Source organism: Semicossyphus pulcher, unplaced genomic scaffold, assembly GCF_022749685.1.
Source record: "Semicossyphus pulcher isolate SPU_LCO1_2020_fin unplaced genomic scaffold, fSemPul1.0.p SCAF_20, whole genome shotgun sequence".
NCBI lineage: Eukaryota > Metazoa > Chordata > Actinopteri > Labriformes > Labridae > Semicossyphus > Semicossyphus pulcher.
The window spans coordinates 17,485,751-17,510,584 of NW_027211694.1; the positions used below are offsets into that span (position 1 = coordinate 17,485,751).

Here is a 24,834-nt window from a genome sequence, read left to right on the forward strand (position 1 = left end):
ACTCCACTGTGGCAGGCAAGGAGCCGCAAGACGCTTTCCAAGTGCAAGTTTCAACAGCAAGCCCGGTGCACAAGCACACCTTTTTCCCTCATGTTGAAGAGGAGAGGCCTAAAACAACAAACCGCCAGGCGAGAAGCGCTGGGGGGAATGAGGGTGGGAGGGCGACAGAGGGGATGACTCATCCAGCAAACAGAGAGAGTCTAGTTTAGGCTTAGCTATATTGTGCCATAATGTCCTAACAGCAATTTGTGGGTTTAGCATAGATAACATATAATTATTTTAAGTAGTCTTTAACTATGAGAAGCTGTATTAATAGGTCATTAATAACGATGGTGGTTGCATCTGTAATATTGGCAATGGTGGTGAAACATTATTAGCTACAAGAGTAATAGTAGCCTGGTCTGATTAGCCCAGGTAGTTGCAGTGGGACTGATAGTTGTTACCAAACTAGTACTGCTTGCTTCCTAAGCAGCAGTGAGGGGGTTGAAACGCAGGGTCATTTTCTTCCAAATACTGTAGCTTTGGAAAATGTCACTTTATTTTATGATCCTTTCAAGTAATTACTGTGACGCACATGAAAAAATCATATCAGATGCTGGCTCAGAGGCGGAATGACTTCGCCCCAATGTTCCTCCTTCTCCGTGCGTTTTAAGCCCCTTTTACACTGCCACTTCAAGGTGGGATTATAACACCTGTGTTACGTTCTGTCTTCTATGTAAAATGCACAGAGGTGGAACGGTGTGGCGAAATCGATCCACCTCTAAGCTGGCATCAGAGGTAGTAACAGAGGCGTAACGCCGTCTGTGTAAACAGCGGAGCTGGCAGGTTCGGCACGTGTGTGCATATTTGATACACTGTTTGTTACACTTGGCGCACATTTTGCGTCCACAACGCCCGTACACCAATACTCCAATGTAAAATGGCAAAGGCTGCATGATGGTGGAGCTTCGTTACGGCGCTGAGGCATAACCTCAGTGTCAAAAGAGCTTTAAATAGAAGACGAAACAAAACAGAGGGGTAATAATCCCGCCTGACTCAGTCCTAACAATCTAGTACCTGGCACACCTTTTAAGGTAGCTTCCCCTCGTTCTCTGTTTTTAGTCCTGATGCTAATACTTTTTTGACCACTATATTTATTCATTTCTATTTACAGTTAGTTACTTCGATATTTCATAAAAGTTATTATAGTCTAAGTATTGACGGTAGTGTTATTAATAATAGATGGTAGAACTAGTTGATTAAGTCATAAGATGTAGTAAATTTGAATAGTACTTAATTTTTGTGTGTGATTTGTCTTGTAGTCCAACTGACTTGCTCTCCTTAATTAGAGAAACTCAATCAGTACTATTAGAGGCAATAGTAATCATTGAAGTAGTAGAATTGGTATTACCAGTAAAGGTAGTAGTAAAAGATGCCAGAACACTAAGTCAGTTGGATTCTGCTAACGGTTCATTCCTGACCAAAGGACAGAAGAACACAAAAGTCTTCAGCTTGCATAAAATTATTCATCTGGACAGCAATAAAATTGCTGAAAAATAACAAAAGGATCAGATGATTTACACATGCTTCCGCTGAAAGTCGATACACAAATATTTGTAATTACTTCTCAGCACTCCACAGAGCCAACTTGTGATACCAAACAGTTAAACATCCTCTTCCTTCCACATCCTAAAACATATCTGTCTCGCTCTCTCTCTCAGTGGGGGGGCTGACTGATGACAGACCCGAAGCGTCCTTGGCGGTCTGTGGTTCTGCTCTTGAAGGCCAGCCTAAAACACCCACGTAGTGTCAATCCGAAATAAATCTCTCGCATGATAAAGAGAGTAACATCACTGAAGACTCCAAAGCACTGAAGTGAATGTAGCAGCGCACAAAAGGTGTTTTTTATTGTTTACATATGTGCAAAACAATGCTTCATTCAAAGCTGTAATAACTGAATAGGCAGGGCTGCAAAATATTGTACACAAAAGGTAAGCAAAAATAATGAAATCTGTTTATATACAATTTACAAAATATAATAAACTTTATATAAAAATGTATATAATCATCTATATTATTCAACTGAAGCTGTGTCCTTAAAAAACAGCTGCTAATACGCTCCTTAATTTCCTCTAGGAACATGAAATTGTCCGTTACATTCACTCGTTGCACATTTGAGGAGTTCTTTATTGCGAAAGTGTCCATTCAGTGAGGTAGAAATGTTCTTTTTATTTTGGTTGTCCTCTTCATTAGGAAAACAAGAGTCACTGAGCTAAGTGCTCGTTCTGCGCTGTTGGATGGGATCAGTCCTTCTGTTGTCATACGGCTGTTCATAAACGCTGTTGCTCTGTTCTAACAAACAGTCCTTAGTGAGACTGTTCTCCTCGAGGTCTGAATCAGCGTCTGCAGCCGCGTATGGATTCTCATGCAGAGTTATTCCATTATGCGTGACTGATGGTGGACCATAGCCTGTGTAGGGGTCCTTATGAGGCCTCCAGGGAGTTTTCCCAAACGTTCCTGATGGAGAAAAGTAGGAGACGAAGTCAGACAAAGCATACAGGGAAAACCGAGAAGAGTACCAAAAACTGATTAACTTGAGACCTACCCATGAAAGTGTTGCCAGGGATCGGGCCCTCAAGAGTTCTCCCAAAGTCATTGGGTTCTCCCTCTTCTGTGGATGGTCGGCGATCACTCTGCTGGTGTAAGGGACCATGATGGAGACCGGCGTTTGGCAGCTGCATCAGAACACTTGAGGAGCAGAGGTCAAAATGGTCAGACAGGAAGTTGTCCCTTCTTTTAGACCTGGTTAGGCTGTCGCAGTAGGGGTCGATGCTGAGAGGCTTTTGGTCGATAGAACATCCTGAAGGTGAAAGCAAATTAGAAATGATTAGTTTCTTTAAAAAGCCTTGATGTCTTACTAAAGGATAATGATTACCAAAACATTTTACATTTGAAGGACAATTTGTACAAACCTGTGAAGACTTCCGATGGGTCGGTGGCATACATGTGGTCTCGTCGGAGCAGCGAGCTGATTGGACCTTGATAATGGCAGAGCAGAGGATCGATGGCCGCCTCTATGTCTGCTTCACTTCCTGTATCCAGTTGACAAAGACCTGTTTTGGTGAAGAAGCAGCATCATGTAAGCAGAAGGATTCAAATTTCTCCAACCTTCCAGCCAAGCAAGTCGCGTTAGATTACTGTCCACCAATTAGTCTGGTTGTGCCGAGGGTTTCTGCCTGTTAATAGGAAGGTTTTCCTTGCCACCGTTTCAAAGTGGGTGATCAGTGGAAGATATTACAAGGAGTATGGTCTAGACCTGTTGTACAGGACAAAGAAGAAAGGGTAGGTGTTTACCGTTCATGTCTTTGGGCTGCAGGTAGAAGCCGCTAATTGATGAAGCCATATACTGATGGCTGCTGCCGCTCTCTGATGGGATGTAGCCGTCCTGACGATCAGCGAGTGTTCCCTGGGAGGACAGGTAGCTCGGGATGTCGGCAGGAAGGTTGGTTTCATCTGGAGTACAAGGACATCAGATTAATTTTCATTGTAAAGTAAACAGACTGCCATTAAATGTGTAAAGAAGAAAAAATGTGGATTGTGCCTTGTGCTGGGAACTCTCTTTTGACCAACTCCAAAAAGCCATGATGAACCAACCTGTATTGGTGACACTGCAGTCTTCATTGCGTCGCCTGGTGTGGTAGATGATCACCACCCAAACAAGCGATGTCCCCACAACGCAGCACACCACCGCTATGATGACGATTCCCACTGTGGTCCAACCATCATCGCCCGATCCTACCCCGGCCACGATTCCGATTCCAACACCACCCTGCACTCCAGAGTCGCAGTTGGGATTTGGGATCACCGCAAGTCGAACGTTACCCCTCTCAGTGCCCAGAGCATTGGACATCTCGCAAGTGTACTTCCCGGCATCAGCCTCAGCAGCATCAACGATGATGAGGAGCTGATTGGCAGCCGCAAAGAAGTGGCGCTCAGTGACTACCAATGGGCTGTCGTCTTTGGTCCAGTTCAGCCTTGGAGGAGGGCTGCCGCCGGCTATGCACTGGAGGACGGCCGTTTCACCCTTGGCCACAGTGCGATCCATGAGGGGCCGCAAGAAGGAAGGTGTTTCTGTAAGAAGGACCAAGGTAGAATAATAGGTTAGTGTGACCAGGAAGCAACAATATGCAGAGTTTATCTATCCCTCATACTAGTTTTTGGACCTAAAAAAGAAGCTCTAAACATAGAGTTCCTTGCAATCTTTTGTGCTGTTTCTCACCTAGAACTGTTAGCGTTGCGTTTGCTGAAATAGCTCCAGCTGTGTTCTGAGCCGTGCAGCTATAAACACCAATGTCTTCGGTCTTGACGTCCACTATGAAGAACACGTCGTCCTCTGGCATGACGTGCATACGGCGTTCGCGGGCGGCAGGGAAGTCGGTGCCTCCGTCTTTCTGCCAGGCAATCTGAGGGGAAGGGTGACCAACGGCAGCACATTCCAGCCTGGCTGTTGCTCCAGCCCGGATACTCAGGTCCATTGGCATCTTGGTGAAGGACGGGAGCACTGGAAATATGAAAATGACCTTTAGTTGCAATCATTGACCTTATAGATTGAAGCACATCCCAAACAATTGGCTTTTCCAATCCTGAACTTACTGTTAACAGTGAGCCTGGCCTTGGTGGAATAGGACGATCCAAAGTGGTTGGAAATGACGCACTGGTACTTTCCCTCACTGGAGAACTCCACATTGCGTAGCTGCAGCGTGGTTGTATACTCCGTCACCTCAGTCTCGCCTCCTACGCCTCCTTGCACCCTCAGGTGGGCCTGGTTGTGGATCTCAGCGTCGTTCAGGACCTCATTGTCTTTCTTCCAGGCAAAGGTCATGGGCGAGTCGCTGGAACTGGCAGCCGAGCAGACGAAAGTCACGTTGGTGCCTTTGAGAGCTGACTGGGTCTCTGGCTGCACCGTGATTTGAGGCTTTGGGAAGTCATCTGAGAATATAATAAAGGGAAAATTTTAAAATGTCATACAAAATTTCTTTGTGTCCACATTTTTTAGGCTTTTTGTTGACAAATGAGGCTCTCAAGGGGGAAAAACTACACTGAATATTCGTCAGTAGTTCCTCCTAATGGTAACCAGGGAAGCTGAAAACTTAGTACATTTCCATAATACTCCTTCATTATACTCATTAGCTTGTCCAGGAATCGGGAAGGAAAATAGTAAACAATCTGGGTCAGTTTGTAAATGGAAAACCTGCCTCGGATAAATGGCTGGTTTTTAAGGCATTACAGTATGTGTGTGTCAAGGTGTTACACCAAGTGAATGCATCACTCACCACACACAAACTCCTCCTGGCTGACGGCGAACAGGCTCCTGCCCTTCAGCATCTGTGGGTGGGCACAGCTGGCATTGACGCAGGCCAGGAAGGTTTGTTCTGCCACCCAGACGGGAAGCCACTTCAGCTGGCAATCGCACAGGAGGCTGGAGGTGTTGAGACGTCTGCCAGAGGGGAGATTACAGAAACATTAAATTCAAAAGGCAATAAAATCAGATTTGTGAATTTGGTCTTGTATAAGCATGAAAATACTGTGTGGGAAACTTGTCTAACATGGGAGCTAATAAGTTGACTTGAAGCTATATTTTAGTGGCAGGAGACAAAAGAAAACTGTGCTTTAGCATTGAAGTAAGCACCGCTTGGTGCTGACTTTCCCAGCAGACCATAATCAGTTTCACCTGGTGTTCTGTCCCACATCATCACTGACTAAATGATCATACTTACAGCTCCTGCAGGTTCTTCATCTGAGAGAAGGCGTTCGCTTGGATGGACATGATAGCATTATTGCTCAGGTCTCTGTGGAGGCAAGAGAAAAGAAATTAGGACTGCTAAGATCTTCACAGAAATATGGCAGCTTTTTCTGGCTTCATCAACCATATAGAGCGAAGGCTTCAAAAACTTCAATCAGGGAGAAGAAAAAGGTCTGGGCTCCAGAACAATAAAACTCTGGGCAGCAGTTTGCTGTGTTAATCAAGAGAGGCCCAACGCTGGGCTGCTTTGAGCTCTGGCAACCGCTGGGAAAAAACTCTAATTAGAACCAAAAGCAGCTGTTGTACACTCACACACACCGTTCCCTTCGCTTGCCTTGGTGATCGATATAGTCTGGCACACATTTAAAGATAGTAAAGGTTTTTTCTTGATTCTACATCAAAGCAAAGGAATAGGAGAAGACAATTGGGTGTACCGCTCTAACAAACAACCACTGTGTCTCAGTGTGATGCACTCTGCTTAGTTTACAGCTTACACTGGGAAACAATCAGTGAAACACAACGTCAACTCACAGGTGCTGCAATGCGTCCAGGCCGGAGAAGGACTTCTTGGTCACCGAGCGGATCTGGTTCCCCTGCAGAAATCTGGGAAAACATCAAAATTCGTATTATTTTCAGATCCCACTTACACTCCTTTAATGCCATATTTTGTTTGTGGTTAAACATGTTATGTTGAACTCACAGTTTTTTCAGCTTGTCCAAAGCAGAGAAAGGTCCATTCATGTCTTCAATGGTCCAGGAGATTTCATTATTTTGGAGATCCCTATCCGAAGAAACAAAGACAGACCGCATTGTAAAAAACCACACCCAGAAAACAACTGCACTTGCAATGTTAATAAAACTCTGCGCGGCTTTACATTTCGTGAGGGGGAAAACGTTTTAAAATTATATTCAAAGGGCTCCGTGCCTAACAGGAAGTTCCTTCCCTGCCTTTGCGGCACTTTTAAAAGTCTGCGATGGCTGCTCTGTGTTGTATAGAAAAAGAAGTTTTACAAGAAAGTGCTGCACTTAAACATGTGTGCTGCATTGTGAACGTCATTTTGGCGGATAAATATACTCTGCATGCAATTAAATATACATGGTGGTTACCCTGAAAGGAAATGTTGCTACAGATCGTCCATCCTTCATTAAATACATAATGAATCTGTGATCTTTAACACATTCTTTGGATTCATTGCTCGGTATGAGTGCTATGTAGCAAACTGACAAAGCTAACGTTAGCTTGCGTTAACTGTTTTGAGTAAAGAGTAGGCAGGTGTGTTTTTAAATGGCATTTCACAAAAAACACACTTCACTACACCAATTTCAAAATGATATGCTGATAACAGACTAAATGACTAAACACAGTTGTCAAACTATCAACATATTATTTCTCCACATATGCATATTTGATTAAGCTAGCCAACTACCGTTAATAGCTTAATAGCGTTTAGCTAGTCTTATTTTATTTTATCTTTTTATTGTAATTTGAATCCAATTTCTCTTCATATCAAACAGAATTTTTAGCAACTGTGAGGCCATAAATGTTATGCCACACTCCATCACCTCTTTTACTTACTATTTAAATGTACACTACCAGTCAAAAGTTTGGACACATTTTCTCATACAAGTGTATGGGAAAGGTGTCCAAACTTTTGACTGGTGGTGTATATGCCATGCTAACGCAACTTTTAACTGTTCTGATAGCCCCTTACCCACTGGTCAAAAAAACTGCTAACACACGCTAACACCCGGCTTTTTTGCTTAGTGGGAAAGGCTACAATCGGCATTCAGACCCGGGTCAAATGACTCTGCAGTAGACCTGGGTAATTGTCACCTTGGCTCCTATCAGTAATGATGGGAACACCTGAGTCGGCACGCTAATCTCTGTCCCCTTTCCGGCACGATGCTATGCTCCGCTCAGTCGGTAACTTATGCGACTTCTTGTCATCTCAGCTACAAATTCAACTCGTCTCCGTCCATAGTAGCACTCATTCCAAATTTGTCGGCGCCGAGTTTAACATCTTCACTGTTAACTAACCCTGTTTCCGGCACGTTTGTGACGTCAGACTGTGACGTCAGACTGTGACGCAGCAGAAAAGAGACCGAAAGGAGGATACTCCACTGGCAATGGGAAAAGAGACAATCAGCATTTATTAGCTGGTCTTCCCAGGTCGCACTAATTTTGGTGGGAAAGGGGTATAACTGTTTCATTAGTAACAGGAACATCTGGAACAGTGTATAAATCTTTAGTAAAAAGAAATCTCTATGTATAAACTAGTTTGTTTGGTGCAAACTCCTCTCGTTTGGTGTTGTGTAAATCCTAACTAATAAATTATACCTAGGCTAAGTTAAAAAGGTAAGCCAGTTAGAAGCGGCTGCTACCAGCTCCCAATGTTCCCACTACTGTAGAAACTACAGAAGTTGGTCTCTCTGCCTTTTCTTCTATGGATTCCTGCCTGAGTGATCTTGGTACATACGGGGCAAAATAGCAGCTCTGCAACGAAGCTATTTCTCTTTCATTTCGAGGAAATGACACCGAAACCTTTTTGTAACACTGAAACATGTTCTATCAAACTCACACTGTGAAAGATACGGACACATTTTTCCTGCTATCCACAGAGAGAAAAATAAACCAAACAACTTAATACCCTGCATTAGAGTACAACCATCACTAAAAGCCAAGAATTTCCCAGAGAAATTGCCTCCTTTGATCCCTCAGCTGCTCTAATGCTTTCAAACAGTTATTTTCCTCCTCGCCATGCCTGGTTATGGCTGATTGAGATTGAGGAAGGGTGTGTGTATGTGCGCATGCGAGGGGGTGGTTGTGATTTGAAGCCCTCAAGCAAAGCATGTCCACCTAGCTGCACACCTGCCCTACGGTGACCTCAGCAGCACAGCTCACATTTGGTTCCAGTTAAAAAAGCCGAACCAGGGGGGATGTTACGGAGCCTTTGTGGGAAAGGGGGGATGGGTGGTTGGATGTGTGTGTGTGTGTGTTGGGGGGGGGTTTGAGGTCGGGGTTGTGCCTTTTGGAGGTTTTTTTTATGTGTGTGGAGAGACCTCAACACAGTAATCTATTTCACATCCCCAAAACAAATCAGGCAGGATATTTCCACTCAGGCGGAGGATTGATGGTGGAGGTGGGTTTAACAAGGGGGTGGGGAAAGAGAGGAGTACTTTTTTTAAAGGACTCATGTTCATTTAAAATGAAAGCTGGCTAAAACACAGAACCACACAAAGCACTGACTACTAAATGGAACACTTGGAATATTCCATCGTGTTCCCCAAAATTAGATGAGAAGATTGGCATCACCGACATGTCTCCATATTAGGTATGGAGGTAGAGTTGGGAGAGGATTATCTTAGCTTATCACAAAAGCAGGAAGCAGGGAGAACAGCTCGTCTAGATTTCCACAAGTTAAAAAAAAAACACTACTAAACACTACTACTTGGCTGATGCCAATTAACTTTGGCAATTAAAATAGCTGGGGAGTTTCTCATCAAATTTTCATTATCATATTTCTCGGAAAAGAAGGATTAAGCTGTTTTGTGATTACCTGTATTAAAGTTACCAAACAATCTTCACTGTAGTTGTACTCATATGAATCACAGTCTCACTAATAGAACAAATTGGCCTGAGATAAGGCTTAATTGTGTCCTTTTTTTGATGAATTTTCCTCTTGTAGATCTGTGGTTTTCAAATGGTGAGTCGGGTCCCAAAAGTGGGTCACAGCGCTGCTTTCAGTGGGTCGCAGATGTGAAATATTGCAAAATGTTGCTTTTATTTTGAAGGACATGGGTTTCCTATGAATGTGTGCAGTAGCAGTGTAGTTTATTCACACTCCATGAATCACTGACTGGGTGATCCCAGCTACAGTTACATTTACATTCTTGATGAGCCCTACAGTAGTTGCATTTACGTTGTACTTGTTTAGTTTATTGCCAGTGAAAAAAAGGATGCTAACTGAGTTAATTAGAGAAGGAATATTTTACTCTTATGCACTGCTGCCTGCAATTCTGGACTATTATACTGTTGTGTTTTGTGGTGCAGATATACTGTTTCTATCTGTCTCAAATGTATCTCAAATCAAATTCTGCACCACTCAAATTTAGAGTGGTTGAAAAATTTGGGCCGCGCTTTGTCATGAAGGAGGTGGCGGTGGGTCCTGAGTCTAGACCAGTTGAGAACCACTGTTGTAGATGACATTATAGCCCCGTTTACACTGCCAGTTCAAGGCGGGATTATTACACCTCCGTTACGTCTTCTATTTAAAACGCGCAGAGGCAGAATGGTGGAGCGAAGTCCTTCCGCCTCCTAAGTTTGTTTACACCTCATGTTTGTTTTGCTTTTGCAACGCTGGAACATAATCTAAAAACACACACTGGGGCGGCTTTACGCCAGCGTGGCTTGGTCCAATGTAAAATGACAAAGGCTGCATGACGGCGGAGCTTTGTTATGGCGCTGTGGCAGAACCGCAGTGTAAAAAAGTCTGTCCTAGGAATGTTATATTCTTGTCATATAGGTTTAACATAATCAGATTTTCGCTACAATACCCTTTAGGTTTAGGTGGAAATTTAAAAATGGGATAATGTGCCTGAAGTTTGGTTTAATTTTGATTAGACAAGTTGGATCAGTTTCACAAATGAGATTACATTTTAAATAATTACATTTATTAAAAAATGTATTAAGATTTTTGTATTTAACTTACAGCATCTGCAGGTTGGAGAGGCCACGAAAAGCTCCGTCTGCGATAAAGCTCACGCGGTTGTTTCCGATGTGGAGCTCGTCCAGCAGGCTGAGGCCTACGAAGCTGGATTCCTCCAGTCTGGACAGATGGTTGGAGGAGAGGTTTCTGTAGGACAGACAACAAAACCATTACATGAGTATAACTATATGACTCAACAAATTAAGATTTCAACAACGAATTCAAGACAAAAATGGAACAAAAAATCCACAACTATGTGCAAAAGAAAGCTTTATTTTCCCAGATTTTTACATTTATACAGGTCTGGAAAGAACAAAGAAACTCCTGTTATTTCCAGACTTCAAAGATTTGAGTCACCTACAATCAATTATATTGAAATTTAGTTCAATAACTTCTCTTTTGTACAAGTTACATTTCGCTACAAACAGAAATTTTGAAACAAAAAATTCTGAGAAACCAGTTTTTAAGTAAACTCAGATGGGAAATAAATCAGATAGCTCGGCACGTTCCCAGCCAACAGGCGGCTTGTTTACTCTCAGGTTCATGTGATAAGAGAGAGAAAAGCAGGGGGGGGAAGAACAACACCCTATCTTTGAAAGAAAAAAACACTCCAGACACTGCACTAAACACTAAACTGACCGCTGTTGTAAACAACAGCCACAACAAAGGAAACTCAATCTGCAGGAATGTGTGTTGATGGCTGGGAAATTGCTGAAGTTTGTGGGTTAAAGTAGTATTTCACAAGGACGCAACTGCAATTAATAATGGAATTTCCAACAGCAAAAACAAGCAGGACTTCCGAGGGGGGGATGTTTTGGCTCGACAGAGATCAGGACAGAGAGGAGGCAAAGGGGTGTGTAATATTCTGGCAATGCTTTAATGTTGGCACTGGCTGGCAGAGCATTAGAGACGCTGCTTTGTCTACGTGTGTGTGTGTGTGTGTGGATTGGCAACGGGAGGAACTGGAGTGTGAGGAAGGGCAGGCTGGAGTGCCAGAGAGGAGAAGAGGGCGACACAGAGAAGTGTTGGGAGTTCAGAGTGTGAATGGAAAGTGAGGAGGGAATAACGAGAGGGAGGGGGGGAAAAAAGAGGGCGAAGAGGGGGAAAAAAGTGGACTCACAGCTCGCTGAGTTTCTGGCAGAACTCCCAGGCATCAGGTCGGATCCTGCTGATGGCGTTGTGGCCGAGGTGGAGCTGCTGCAGAGTCAGCAGGCCGTACAGCCAGCCCTTACTCACCTCCGTCAGGTTGTTGTAGTCCAGCTGCCTGCAGGCCCACACACACACAATGAGACTCTATACTGCGTTTAAATCATGATTGAAGACCAAAACCTGATTTCTTATAAATTTGCTTACAGGACTTCCATGTTGCTGAGGCCCCAGAAGGCTCCGTCCATCAGGCGGCTCAGGCCGTTTCTCTGCATCTTCAAGGAGCGGAGGGCATGCAGGCCGTGGAACGTCAGGCCCTCCACCCTGCGGACTCGGTTTCTGCTCAGCTCCCTGAAACACACACGCAGGAAGAGTCAGAGCACAAGCAGGGATAACAGACTGACTCCACCAAAAACTGGTATTTTATTTAGATATTAAACAATTTATGACAAAAGTATTTAATATTTCCCCAAAATCCCAAGCAGCAGTCTGACCAGCTAAAGCTCATTGGTGGCCACAGTGCTGGTGGATGACATAACCTGGCGCATAGCCTTTTCCCCTATAATGCCAATGCCCTGTCAGCAAATTACATCTGCAAAATTACATACTGGCACACACTTTTATTGGTCAGCTGTCAACCAATCAGACGAGCCTGTGCCACAGGAGAGAGGGAGAGACATCCTGCAATTATTTGAGATATTTTACTCCCCTGACTTTACATGTGACGGGCTTTAAAAGTAGTGTGAAGTCTGGGGAAAAGTCTGGGAAAGCAGGTTGTTTTAATAAAATGTCAAAAGTCAGGGAAGTCTAAGAGGATAAAGATGTACATATGTATTTTAATGATTTGAATCCCTGTCATAAAGATAGAAATTAAGCTTACAGATGCTGGAGGTTGGGCAGTTGGAAGATCTTGGCTGGGATGGAGGAGAGGCGGTTGCGGTTGAGCCGAAGAACCTGCAGACTGCTGGACAGGTTGGTGAAGCAGCCGGTCTCCAGCGACGAGATGCGATTGTTGTTCAGGAAGCTAAAACAGAAAGATCACACAACAAGGTTTACTTAAATGAAAAGCGACAGATTGGAAAAAAAATACTATCTGATTGATTTCTCAATGGAACACTACCAGAAGTGGCGAAACTTACAGGTTCTTGAGTGGCAGAGCGGGGAACGAGCTGGCCTTTAGATCCACGATGTTGTTGTTGCTGAGGTCGAGCGTTTCCAGGGCGAGGAAGGGCCTGAGCTGCTCCTCAGAGATCCTGGTGATCCTGTTGTTTGCTCTGAAAACACAGACACCATCGCTCCAATAAATGACAAAAATACTGTGTATTTGAGTAGTGGCGTGCACCAGTTTCAAGTTTCCAGATATACAAACTGTTGAGTCCCTCAATTAGCCGGTGGTATTAAAAACTTAAAAACTCTCACGCGTCTGTGCAGCTAAAACTTACCACCCAACGTGACACTTTTTTTTTTGCTGATGCATGTTTCAGCGTTTCCAACAAATTGCTCTTTTCTGATCAATTGCTGCTCTTCACGCCAGGTCCAAACAACCTTTCCGTTTATTGATGTGTTATTTTGTTTATAAGGTAATTACCAACAAGGTATTTAAAAAAGTAACCTGCCAATTACTTGGCTGATGAATACCATTCCCTCAGTGAAAGCATGCCTCGGCAGAGGCCGGCAATTTCCTGAGCTGCACGCCTCCTAAATTGCAGTGCAGGGACTGCTTAGTTATAAACAGAGCCTGTACAGTGCCCTCTTTGTGCATGGGACTCGGCTGTAGAGAGAGAGTGAAGGGGGGGGACAGGAATTCCCTCCAATGCACCAGACTACAGGCCTCGTTTTCAGTATTCATTGGGATGGTTACAGCCCCCCCTCCAGCTACACCTTACTGACCAGAGAGCTGTTAGCGTCAGTTTTCCAACAGGCCTAACAAAATAAGAGAAAAAACCTGAGGACAGTTTCATTTGGGATGTGGTGTCATTAAAGTGTAATTGTTGGACTGCTTCAGGAGAGTGGCAGCTGTCAGAAGCTGAAACGTCTGGTTAATTAAGTTCCAGCCTCTCACATCAGTTCGCCTCAGGCCCATGTGTCAATAAATTGATAATTTAGGGTTTTAGACTGTTGGTTGGACAAAACAAGTTATTTGCAGGCATCAGCTACGGTTTTGGTAAATTGTGACAAGCGTTCTTTACAATTCTGACAAAAACATTTACAGATTAATAAAGTGATTTGCAGCAGATGAATTGATAATGAAAATAATAATTGGATTTTAACAATTTAAAGATGTTTTGCCCATTTTGATTGAGGAAAAAGGCAAAATATCTGACTTTTAACAATAATCTGCTATTGTGACCTGTCTATACACTAGGGGTGGGAATTGCAGGGTAACTCACGATATGATACGCGATACGTGGCCCACAATTATAATAATATCACGATACAGCAATTCTGGGATTAATTGATGTATTGCAAGACAATCATATAATGATAAATCACGATATCTGATTAACTGAAGAATACAAAATGCCCCTAAAAAGTGCAGAATTCATGTATGATTCACTGCAATTGGGTGTCAGTTTCACAGATTTGGACACAAATTAAACAATGATGCAGTGACTCAAATCTGTTCAGAGCGCTGAATTTTTAAAAAATTTAAATATCAGCGATATGATAAATGTATCACACCAGTCAGGACGACGATATATTGCGATATCCATATTTTGTCCCACTAAACACCAAGTGAAGCCTCTGCTGGTTAGTACAATCTTTATCTCCATTTTTAGTCTCATTTTGTCCACCTCAGATAGAGTGGCATCACGGCACCACACTGCTGTGAAACGAAGATGTCTCACCTGTTAAAACCACTGTGCAGTGCACTGACCCATTTTCCACACGTGTTGCATGCTTTCAGAGCACATATTTCCATAGTAACTGGGTTCTGCATTTGGAAAGTTCAACACCTTTTTGGAAATCTCCAGATACAAACACACAGAAGGGAAGATTCCCCGAGTCAACAAATATCCAAGACGGATGGCCGCCAGAAGGACTTGGCGGGGACTGTGGGGCAATGAGGGAATAAAACCCGCCAGAGCATGTTCCTGAGCTTAGAGCTTGAGTCAACATTGGTACTGTGGCGGGGACAGACAGTAGGCTGGGGGTGGGGGGGCAGAAGCTACTAAACTTGCCGAAATTACACAACGAATATATTTCATGATAAACTGAAAGTTTAAAAAAATCTAATCAAATTAAATCATGGCTGGATTAAATTGCTATATTTTTGCATGGGGTTTGGTGTATGAACACAGGCCAGCTAGCACATAGCTAACCTTTCCTTTGTTGTCATTTCTGGGGTGTTTTGGAAGTTAAAACATACTTATATTGTTGTGATTTGTGCTACTGGGCTACGTAAAAAAAAAAAAGAGAGACTTAACTTGGCTGTAGCAGCCTTAAATACCCTCAAACCTATAGAAAATGTTATTTGTACAGTAACTACACTAAAATGTGGATCATTCTGCGCAATAAAAACAGCACAGGCAGCTCTTTTGTTTGGAGATTTGCAGAGGGCTTTCCACGCACCACAGCCCCCAGGTCCCAAACAAAAGCGCTGCACACCACCTGTATCTCAGTTTTCATGTTCGACTGACTGGTCGCTGAGAGAAGGAGGGCCGCCTGGCGAGAAAGAACCAGTCTTTCCAGTTTCTCTCAGGTGGAAAGCAGAGCCAGGGAGAAGGGCTGGCTGAGGACGAGAAGACAGAAAATCTGCCCTCTCAGATTTATAATAGTTATTTTGCAGTAAAAATGTCTTCTTTAATGCACCTTTAAACCATAAACTCCATGCAACTTCATGCCCAGACAATTGTAAAAACTCGGGCCAACATACAGCCAACCCTGCTGTTTTCCCCTCTGCACTGCCACTCAGCGTGCACTCCTCCTTCTTCTCCTCCGCTCACAAACAAGCCGAGCATTGTACACTTTAATTACACACACTTCAAATTTGTTCATCCACTTTGCTATCAGATAATGTGATTACAGTCTGTGGTTGTGGAGCTTTGCTGCTGTTAGTGGAAGTCAACGGAAGGCCAAGCATGTGTCAATAACAGCCCGAGGCATCTGTGGCAATGATAAAATATGTACTCATTATTTGACTGAGGCGAGGAGCAGATACACTAAATCAATGCTGTTGCGCTTCTCTTTTTACAACCACAAGTTGACTATAGAATGACACTTTTTTTTTTAATAACTCCAAAAATATGCATTTCAAGTTCATGAAATTTGAGAGTAAAAAGTGTGAGTAAACTTTTTCACCTCTTGATAAAACTCCAGTGTTTTGGTCGTCTACAACCATCGCACTGACCACGTTTACACACTGAAAAGTTACTCTACTATCAAAGATCCTTGATGAAGTTTTCTTCAAACTCTTGTCCACTAATGCCTTTAATAGTCTAAGTTCTTTAAATGCAACGTTTTTTTTCCTCTAAAACTGTCTCACTCATAGTCTGTGTGTGCATATGTGCGGTGGTGCGTTCGTGTGTGTGTGTGGTATTTCCTATTGGAAAAAGAACAGAGTTTTGAAAAGCCATCTGATGACTCCCTCTCTCTTTAGTGGCGCCTGTAATGAAAACCAGGGCTGCGTTTGCTGTTGAGACGCCATATTAAACTGTGCACATATCTCACTCACATGGCTGATCATCTTAACACGTCTGAGCCCGGTCGGGAGTGCAGAGAAACGGGGATTGTATTAACATGTGGACCGAGAGACCTTCACATAAAATGACAGGGGAGCTCTAAAATACTTGATGTATCATCATGTTACTGGTTTTGGTGGTTTAAGAAATTATTTAGAAAAAATACAGAACGTTTGAATTTATGAAGAAATTTGAGATGTCATAATCTATCACTCCCAAAATAACCAACAGATAATAAAAGTTTCATTAGAGGCAGCCTTAGCCGGCTTCCTCATATACAGATTATGTCTATAATTGCTTCTGTTTTGGTTTGTTCCCATCTTCAACCATGTTCCCATTTCCACAGACATACCAAGAGGTTCACCTCATAATATACCTAATCAGACCTGGAATCTCCAGGTCATTTGTTGAGCCCCCCTGAACACAGGCAGAGGGATTTGGCGGCGGTGGGGTTTACCCCCTCCATAAATTCCTGGGAAATTGTTCAATTAATTAAGATGATCACGACTCAATTACTACCAGCTGCAGGGTTATTGCCGTTTGTTTTTACTCGGAGCTGCGAGGTCAAAGAAGTCGGCGAGAGCTGCCGCTATGTCTGACTGGCTGTTTGAATAAGTGCTATTCGATACCCCCGAGGTCTTTTTTTTTCTTTACTACCCTCCCAGCTCGCGGAAACTGAAGAAGGGAGAGAAATTGTGGAAAAATCACACCGCATCACCTAATCTGGAGGAGCAGCCAAGACAGGCAGTGTGAGTTTGAGAGCAAGTGTGAATTTCTTCTTCTTCTGCTCTTTTTCTTCATATCCCGTTTGAGTCGTTTGAAATGAATTATGCTCCTGGCTTCACCAGCCGAGTACAGTTTTATGGAGTCACAATGTGGTGTCTCACAGGGTTTGATTGGGGAGTTTTTGAGGGTAAAACTGATGGTTTAAAACCAGAGCAACTAATAACACTAGCTCTGGATAACTAAATTGTATTATTTTAATTCAAAACAGATGTTTTATCTGTAATACATTTAGAAGCTTTTGTTTGACATGTGATGCTTTAAAATAATCTTTATCTGGAGTGTGTAAAAGCAGCTCAGATAGAAGAGGGACTCCAAAGGTCCAACACAAAATTTTAAACATCATTTGAATTTCACATCAATTTGAATAAATGATCATTATAATCTAAGTATGTATGTGTTATATATAATGTAAAAAGGGTAGTTAGCAGTACTGAAGCCTACTATATTGTAGATACAAAGCTCCAATTAACAATAAATTAGTCAAAACATCGAATGAAACACGAGTGCTACTGTTTACTTGTGTGGACCACAACAAGCTAATGGTGGCAAATGTTAGCTAGTGTTAGCAAAGTTTTGCAAAACTTAGCCATTCAGGTGACTTTATTAGCCCTTTCTACTTTTTTGTACACTATAATATTCCCACAATATTCAATCATGGTCACAGTCACTGAGGTTCATTAAAAGTTTATAAATCACAAATAGCGTTACTGTATGATTCTAAGATTGAGATGGCTACGGAAAATTAGCATTAGCTTTGTAACAAACCCTACAACACTCCTACAGCTGTGTTAAATACTTGATTCTGATTGGTTAATGACAGCATTCCGAGGTCTGCTATTTCTTAATACCCATTGATATTTGAACAGACCGTTGCTAGGGATTCGGCTCTAATTACAGAGGAGGACTAACTGTAATCAAATCAATCTGCCGAAAGAAGTCCGGTAAATTTGACGTCGGTCTGTTTACAGAGGGCAAAAAAAGAGAGACAAAACAGCGGCGAGAAAGCATTAAAGGTTAAACTATGCAAAAACTGAAGGCTAAGACAGAGAGATCTACAAAACTGAAGGCAGCACATGAAGTAAACATTAAACAGAACACAGTACGGGATACAGCGACGTTTAAAGACGGTGAATGGTGAAGAAAATGTCAACAGACTTTGACAGTGACGAGACAAAAAACCTGGATCAGGTGCTGCACTGATTCCTGCGGTCGTATGTTCACCGTGTCTCACTTCACCGTCAGAGGAAATGTTTCCATTTAATGTAATAACAGCTCGTTTAGCTCATTTTAAGAAGGTTACAGAGTTAACTACTGTGATGGAAGCAGCTCTCACTGCGAGTGTGATGAACTATTTGAAAATGGAAAAAGAATCATTTTTAAATGAATAAAATCATTTCGAATCTAAATTTTGCGTCAAAAATTGATTTCATGAGTAAATAACTGTGTATTTAGCGTGATAATGTACATTATCCCCTTCTTGCACTTAGTTTTAGTGTTACTTGTCCAGATAAATGTAGTAAAATATTTATATGCTCCTGTTACATTACTTTTTTATCTTAAACCATGCTTACTTAAAGACAACTAAGAGTTATGTTATTCTGTAACTCAACTTTTCTATTTACAAAAAAAACTGTGAACCAAACTGAACAACAGCCTCAAATCAAATAAAGAAATTATGGTTTGGAGAACGTTTGGAATTTTATAGTAGATCAGTGCAGGAACTCTGCATTTTAACCCAGAGTTGCTCAAGGGTGATTGTAAAGAACACAGGACTTGTGTCCTCTATCTAACCACAGAAGGAACAATACAGCCATTCACACCAGGTGATCTTTGTATATGGATGAACGATGAAACAAATCATGTTGTTTCTTCTTGAGTTAGTGTAACAAATCCATATTCAAATCCAAATCCCAGTAACCACATACAGAAAACACCTTTCTCCTCAAATACAGCAGCAAAATATGACACCTAAGGTGTAAACACCTCGCCCATCTTCCTGTGCTGAAACTTACACCTGCAGGTGACACTCCTGCGCTTAAACGTGCAAACAAATTGACGAACGCCTGCACGCCCTGCGGCTTCTGCCCGGCGTCTTGTTGAGGCTTGATGAGGAACACGCCTCATCAAGCCGGGAGACGGATACATTTTTCCACAATAACTTCACGTCGGCTGGTTTTGGAGAGACGTGCCACAGAAAGCAAATAAATTGTTGAGGTTTCACACACTAATATCTTTTGCTCTTCTGAGAGCACGTATTGCACAACAGTATTCCAAAGAATCTTCTGGTTTAAGTCTGACTGGGATGAGATGTGACAAGTCAAATGTTCTTTCAGGGAGTTTATCAGTAGGAGTAAACTCATGCTCATAGTGCACACTAAGCACTGTTGGTTAATCTACATGCTGCAATCGCAAAAACTGAGATTAATCGGCTTCTTTAAGGCGATGGACCAAGATAAAATGCATTGCTTTCAGATTAATGACCACTCTTTTCCCATGAAGGGCCACACAGAAACATTCAACTCTTCAACTGGAGCTTAAAAATAAAAATCACCAAATTTGGATTTGTGTCATTTTCACAGGAAAGTTTGTCTTGCTGTCCAGCGTCACGTCACTGCCTCCAGGTTAAAAATATACCGAAGGCAGCTACAGCCACCAGACAAAACATTTCCATTTCTGTTGATGGCATTTGTCTTGGAAACACGTGACCCGTCTGGGGCTGGCTGCCATGTCTCCGACTGCCCCGTCTGGGAACCAGCTCAACCAAATGGGGCTGCTCTCCAGAGGGAAGGAAGGGGGAGGAACCACTTCGCTCTCTACTTAAACCAGCAACGACAACTCTGGCACAGGAGAACCCTCCAAACCAGGACGGAGTCCAGGGATGAAATCATAGAATTTAAGAAAAGCTTTACTTACAGAATGAGTGTCGTGATGTTTGAAGCATAAGGGCCCAAATCAGGTACTGCATCCAGTTCATTATGGTTCAGCTTTCTGTGGACAGTTCGAGAAAGAAACAGTCAAAACAACAGCAGAACAGTGATGGCAGAAAATACTTTTATTGTAGAAAGCGCTGCAGAAGCAAATGCCTACTTACATTTCACTTAGATGTTTAAGGTTGGAAAACAAAGTGCTGTCAAGCACCTGCAATTTGTTATGGCTCAGGTCCCTGCGAAGGAAACAAAGGCAAAAATGAAGGGAAAAGTTCACACCGTGGAACGTGACTCTCAGCTGCTGCAGTCCTACATTTGAGTCTCAAACATAATTACATACAGCTTCTCTGTATTATTGTGCCTAAACACTGTGAAGGAAAAGAATCAAAGAAAAGGCTGTAATAAAACATGCAAAAGTGATTGTGATAATAAGAAAATAAGCAAGTTTAAGATTGTTTGCTGACATACTTTTATGAAAGAGATATCATGAGCGTATTCTGTGCGAGTAAAATCTGTCAGCAAGTTCCAAAACAAACCCAAAAAAGGCTTGTTAGCTCAAGGCCTTGTGCTGGCTTTTAATCCCTTCTTTAAAACACAGGAGAGAACGTCCATGCCAAAACAGCTCACTTCATATCCAGGCCTGTGCTGAGAATTGGAGCCAGAGCAGACAAGGTGATAAGTTATTGCAGAAACAGATTCTTTTTGTGCTAAAAGGACGCCAAAACCTGGTGAGAGGAGTCGATAAAATACTGGAGTCAAGGTTTCAGAGCTGGACGACGCTTGGTCCAGACCTTTATTCTGGTGTCTACATCTCAAACCTCTAGAAATGTGTACAGGTTATTTAGGGTTTCTATCAGGACTCATCTAGCATGTTACACATTTTTGCAAACTTCAGATATAGAAGGATTTGTACGTGGTCGCTTATGACTATTTAAGTTTAAAGTAGTGCTAGATTAACTCTGATCTACGTCTTGATTTTGTCTGACGCTCCCTTGGATCTGGGCCTGACACAAACTGAGCCTGGTTGGAAGAAGTCTTGGCCACAGCTCACTCAGGGTGAGACTCTTGTTTTTGTTGCCTGTTTTGAAAAGGATCCTGAAAACCAGCTCAAGGAGTCTGGCGAGCGGAGCCTCGTGCGCCATAAAGTGGTGGAGTTATTGACGCTGCTGCGCACGATCAACGCTGTGGTGCCAGACACTTTTTTGCACCCCCTCACCCTCTAACCCCTCCTCCCTCCTCCTTACCTCCCTCATCTGGAATCCATCAAGGAGCTCTGGGAGGAGGGGAAGAACCTATCAACTGGTAATGTATTCACAATGCCGGGAAAAGCGAGAGGGACGCCTTTCATACGTCTAAAACACTCCTGCTGAATTTTCTGGGGCCTGCTTTTTTTTGTTCTTTGGTGGAAAGTTTCATGAACCACTCAACCAGAGTTTTACTCGCCTCGCTAACGCTAACCCACCGCCCGCCCCGTCCTCCTTCTTTTCCTTCCAAGCATGGAACTGTGTGTTGTTGTTGTTGTAGCTCCAGCGCTAGGGGCCATATGGGAAAGGTGTCCTATCATACTCCCAAGATAAAACCTAAGTAGCTCTGACACTTCCACTTCCCTCACAAAGCAGGCTCTGAGCAGAGCAAGATAACACAGAGCTGTGTACAGGCTGCAGCCTGTATCTGCTGGTCTGGTGGAAATGTACAGCTCCACTTTCTTATCAAAGAGTGAAAAGTGAATGAATGAGCCACTCTTTACACTACAAGAGCTGTCAGTAACTTTTAAGATTGTGATAAAGGGACATAACTTCAAATTAAGTTCAATATTAGCTTGGTGGATTACACAAATAACAAGCTTTAAAAGACCAAAGTTTGCCAAAAGGCTTGCCTGAATGCCAAAGAGCAAATAAAAAGTAGCATTTATGTTTTTATTAATTGACCATAACATTTGTGATTGATTATTGCAAGACAGTATGATAAGCTGTAGCTGACTAGATTTTAGCTATTAGCTAGAATTGCTAGCTTAAACGCAGTGAGTAGCTAACTAGGCTAAATAATAATTTAGTCCCTGGCCAGTAGCGTTACCTAAACAAATAAATGTAGTTCTTTGAACCTAGTATGTAAAACTACATCTTGTGGGAGTTTGTATAGCCTATTCCTTCAGAGATACATGATTTAAAATATTACTTCAGAAATGCCTGTTTCGTGTCATTTTATGACTCACACAATTCTCTATTTATTAAATATCTATTGAAAAAGAAGTTTATTGTGTAATTTTGCCCTTACACAGAGCACAATGACTACGTATTAGCCTAGTTTTCAATTCTTAGCTGGTTTAAACTCACTCGCTAACTTCAGTTAAACTAGCATTAGCCTGGAGACAAACACAATGGATTCCTATCACCATCTAACCCCTCTTGTACGCCTGTCTTTTTCACTGACCTTGGTAGTTCCTGGCCAAATATATGTGGTTCCCCAGCTGTTAGTTATGAGCTAGAATAGTTACTTAAAAAGACTAAGTAAGTAAGTATCTAACAAAATTAGCATAGGTTGTGATGCTAACCACTGGGATTGTCATGTACCTCTTCCTGTAGCCTACTTGTCTTTCTCTCTGGCCATTTGTGTTTTTTTAACAAATAAATATGGCTTGTTGACTAAAGAAAACATCAAATTCACATAAATGTGTTTGGGAAGTGCTCAAGGGAGTCTGTATTACCCTCAAGAGAGAAATTTCTGTGATTGTTATTCACAGCCATGCCTCACTCTTCAACCTTAAAAAGTGATAAGGCATTAAATCTGTAGCCTATTTCCCCCAAAAAGTCTCCCCAGATATTCATGGCTTAATACTTTTTCTTTACGCTCTTCTCTCTTCTCCTCCTACTTTCTACTTCCCCCTTTCCTTGCTGTGAGTTTGTTTCAAACTAATCCTACACGCTCCTCCTTAATCAGTACCATCGCTGGCTCTGGAGTTGCTAATTCAGCAGAAATAATGGGGTGCTGGAAAACAAAGAGTCGGGCGGTTTAAGGGGTTTAAGATGTGCTGGAGAGCCACTCGTAAATTAGCATGCCAGAGTGAAAAGAATTTTTCCCCCCATGTGGAACTTTTTTTTTTTTTCATTTTCTTTGGGAGGCCTGCCTTGGTTATGAGGCTCAGGCTGGGTCTGTTTTCTCTGGCAACGTCAAGTTTCCAGAGCAGCACATTTTAGAAAGAGAAAAACTAAATTCTACAGCAGGGCACACAGCCTCCACCAGGCAGTGAATCAAGCACTGCAGCCTAACACAGGACAATAAAAATCAAGTGCTGGAGCTTAACGTACGGCAATAAAGATCCAGTCAGAATAATTATCTGTAAAGTAGAAGAACACACCAAGGAACATGCCATTAAAGTTGTGTTTCGCATTTCAGCTCCAACAGGCTTCAGGCCGAGCTTAGCCTCGTCTCAACTTATGGAGCCAGTAGACAAACAGGAGTGTAATGGAGATATTACTTTAGGAAACAGTCCAAGCCTGCACACACACACACTGCATCTGATTTATGCTTTTATGGCTTTGAAGGCCTCAAGGTCTGTGTAGCTGAAATCTGAAGACTGAACCAACACTGAAACATCAACACGGCCAACACCAATCACTGCAGAGAAAAATGTGGATGTAACCACACTGTCAAACCATAATAAACATTTTGAGGTCTTTAAGTTGCAGTTGAATGCACTAAGGTAGACCTGCTGGGAGATTTAAGTCTACAGTGTTGTTATTACTGCTAAATCTGCCATTTCTACCTGCTACAACTACTTTGCAAAAAACATGCAATAAAACACTGATTTTAGAGCACTACCTGCAGGCAATGGGAGGATTTATTCATTATCATTTACACCTTAATGAAGAGGTTTGAAGGGACTAACAATGGTACATTCATGTGTAAAAACACACAGAAAGTCGTCGTGTGCTTCCCTGCTGGCCTAAAGACTGGCATAGTGCTTTTACGTACCAATGCAATAAATTCAACTTATTAAGACATATAAATAGATTACAAACTGGATATTAAACCTTACAACACAGAAGATTTCAGTGATTTCTTATAGGGTACTTCTAAAGGTTGCTATTCTGCAATTTCAGGTAAGGCTGAACCTTAGCACAAAACTTGCAGATTGAACCAGATTTTTGGTAAAATTAAGGCAAATGTCGCTCAATGTGGTTAACAACACATTCCCCTTTCACTACGGCAGGAATGTGGGTCGTCCCATGGTGCTGAAGGAAAACAGTAAACCTAACCTAGTTGTTCCTCAAAACTAGAGGTGTGAAGACATATTAAAATAATAAACCAGTAGGGGAAATTAAATCAGGTATCAATTGCAGTGATATGGCACACAAAGTGTTTTTTTAAATGGAACTCACAGTTGAACAGTCCATTCCGGGATCGTGTCTGGAATTTGGCCCCTTTTCAGCCGACTACAGTCCACCAGCTCCCCAGAACACGCGCAGGGAGGGGGACACGTCCTTGTGTTAGCCCCACATCCACGCTGTAGCCTCAAAAACAGCAGAAAAACCACGGCAAACCTTGCAAAACTGCGAGGCTGCGTAGAGGAACGCATTTTCTCTGGCCACACAACAGACCACCCCGCTTTAGTTGGATCTTCAGATGAACAAATCCAAAGAGTTAGAAATCACCAAAAAATATCCCAAATCTGCTGCGGTTTATCAACGCAGTCGATCCTTATATCCAATCCCTTGATGTTCGGAGGGTCGTAGGTGTGAAATGTAAAAGAAAAACGTTCTTCTCAAACTTGCCCATTCCTGTGGAGAAACTTTCTTTGCCGTGTG

The 24,834-nt window shown here is 42.4% G+C and overlaps 1 protein-coding gene across 1 annotated transcript; it reads right to left on the reverse strand.

Annotated features, from left to right (window-relative positions):
• Positions 1-1,873: 1,873 nt before the first annotated feature.
• lrig3 (leucine-rich repeats and immunoglobulin-like domains 3) lies at positions 1,874-24,834 on the reverse strand. The gene is made up of 19 exons (XM_069670974.1): positions 24,409-24,834; positions 20,194-20,265; positions 20,016-20,090; positions 12,774-12,908; positions 12,515-12,658; positions 11,842-11,985; positions 11,609-11,752; positions 10,492-10,635; positions 6,483-6,563; positions 6,314-6,385; positions 5,757-5,828; positions 5,313-5,476; positions 4,633-4,968; positions 4,259-4,540; positions 3,634-4,110; positions 3,334-3,492; positions 2,952-3,092; positions 2,585-2,839; positions 1,874-2,496 (listed from the first exon to the last, which is right to left on the reverse strand). The coding sequence occupies exons 1-19, from the start codon at positions 24,603-24,605 to the stop codon at positions 2,252-2,254; spliced, it is 3,339 nt and encodes a 1,112-aa protein (XP_069527075.1). The 5' UTR covers positions 24,606-24,834; the 3' UTR covers positions 1,874-2,251.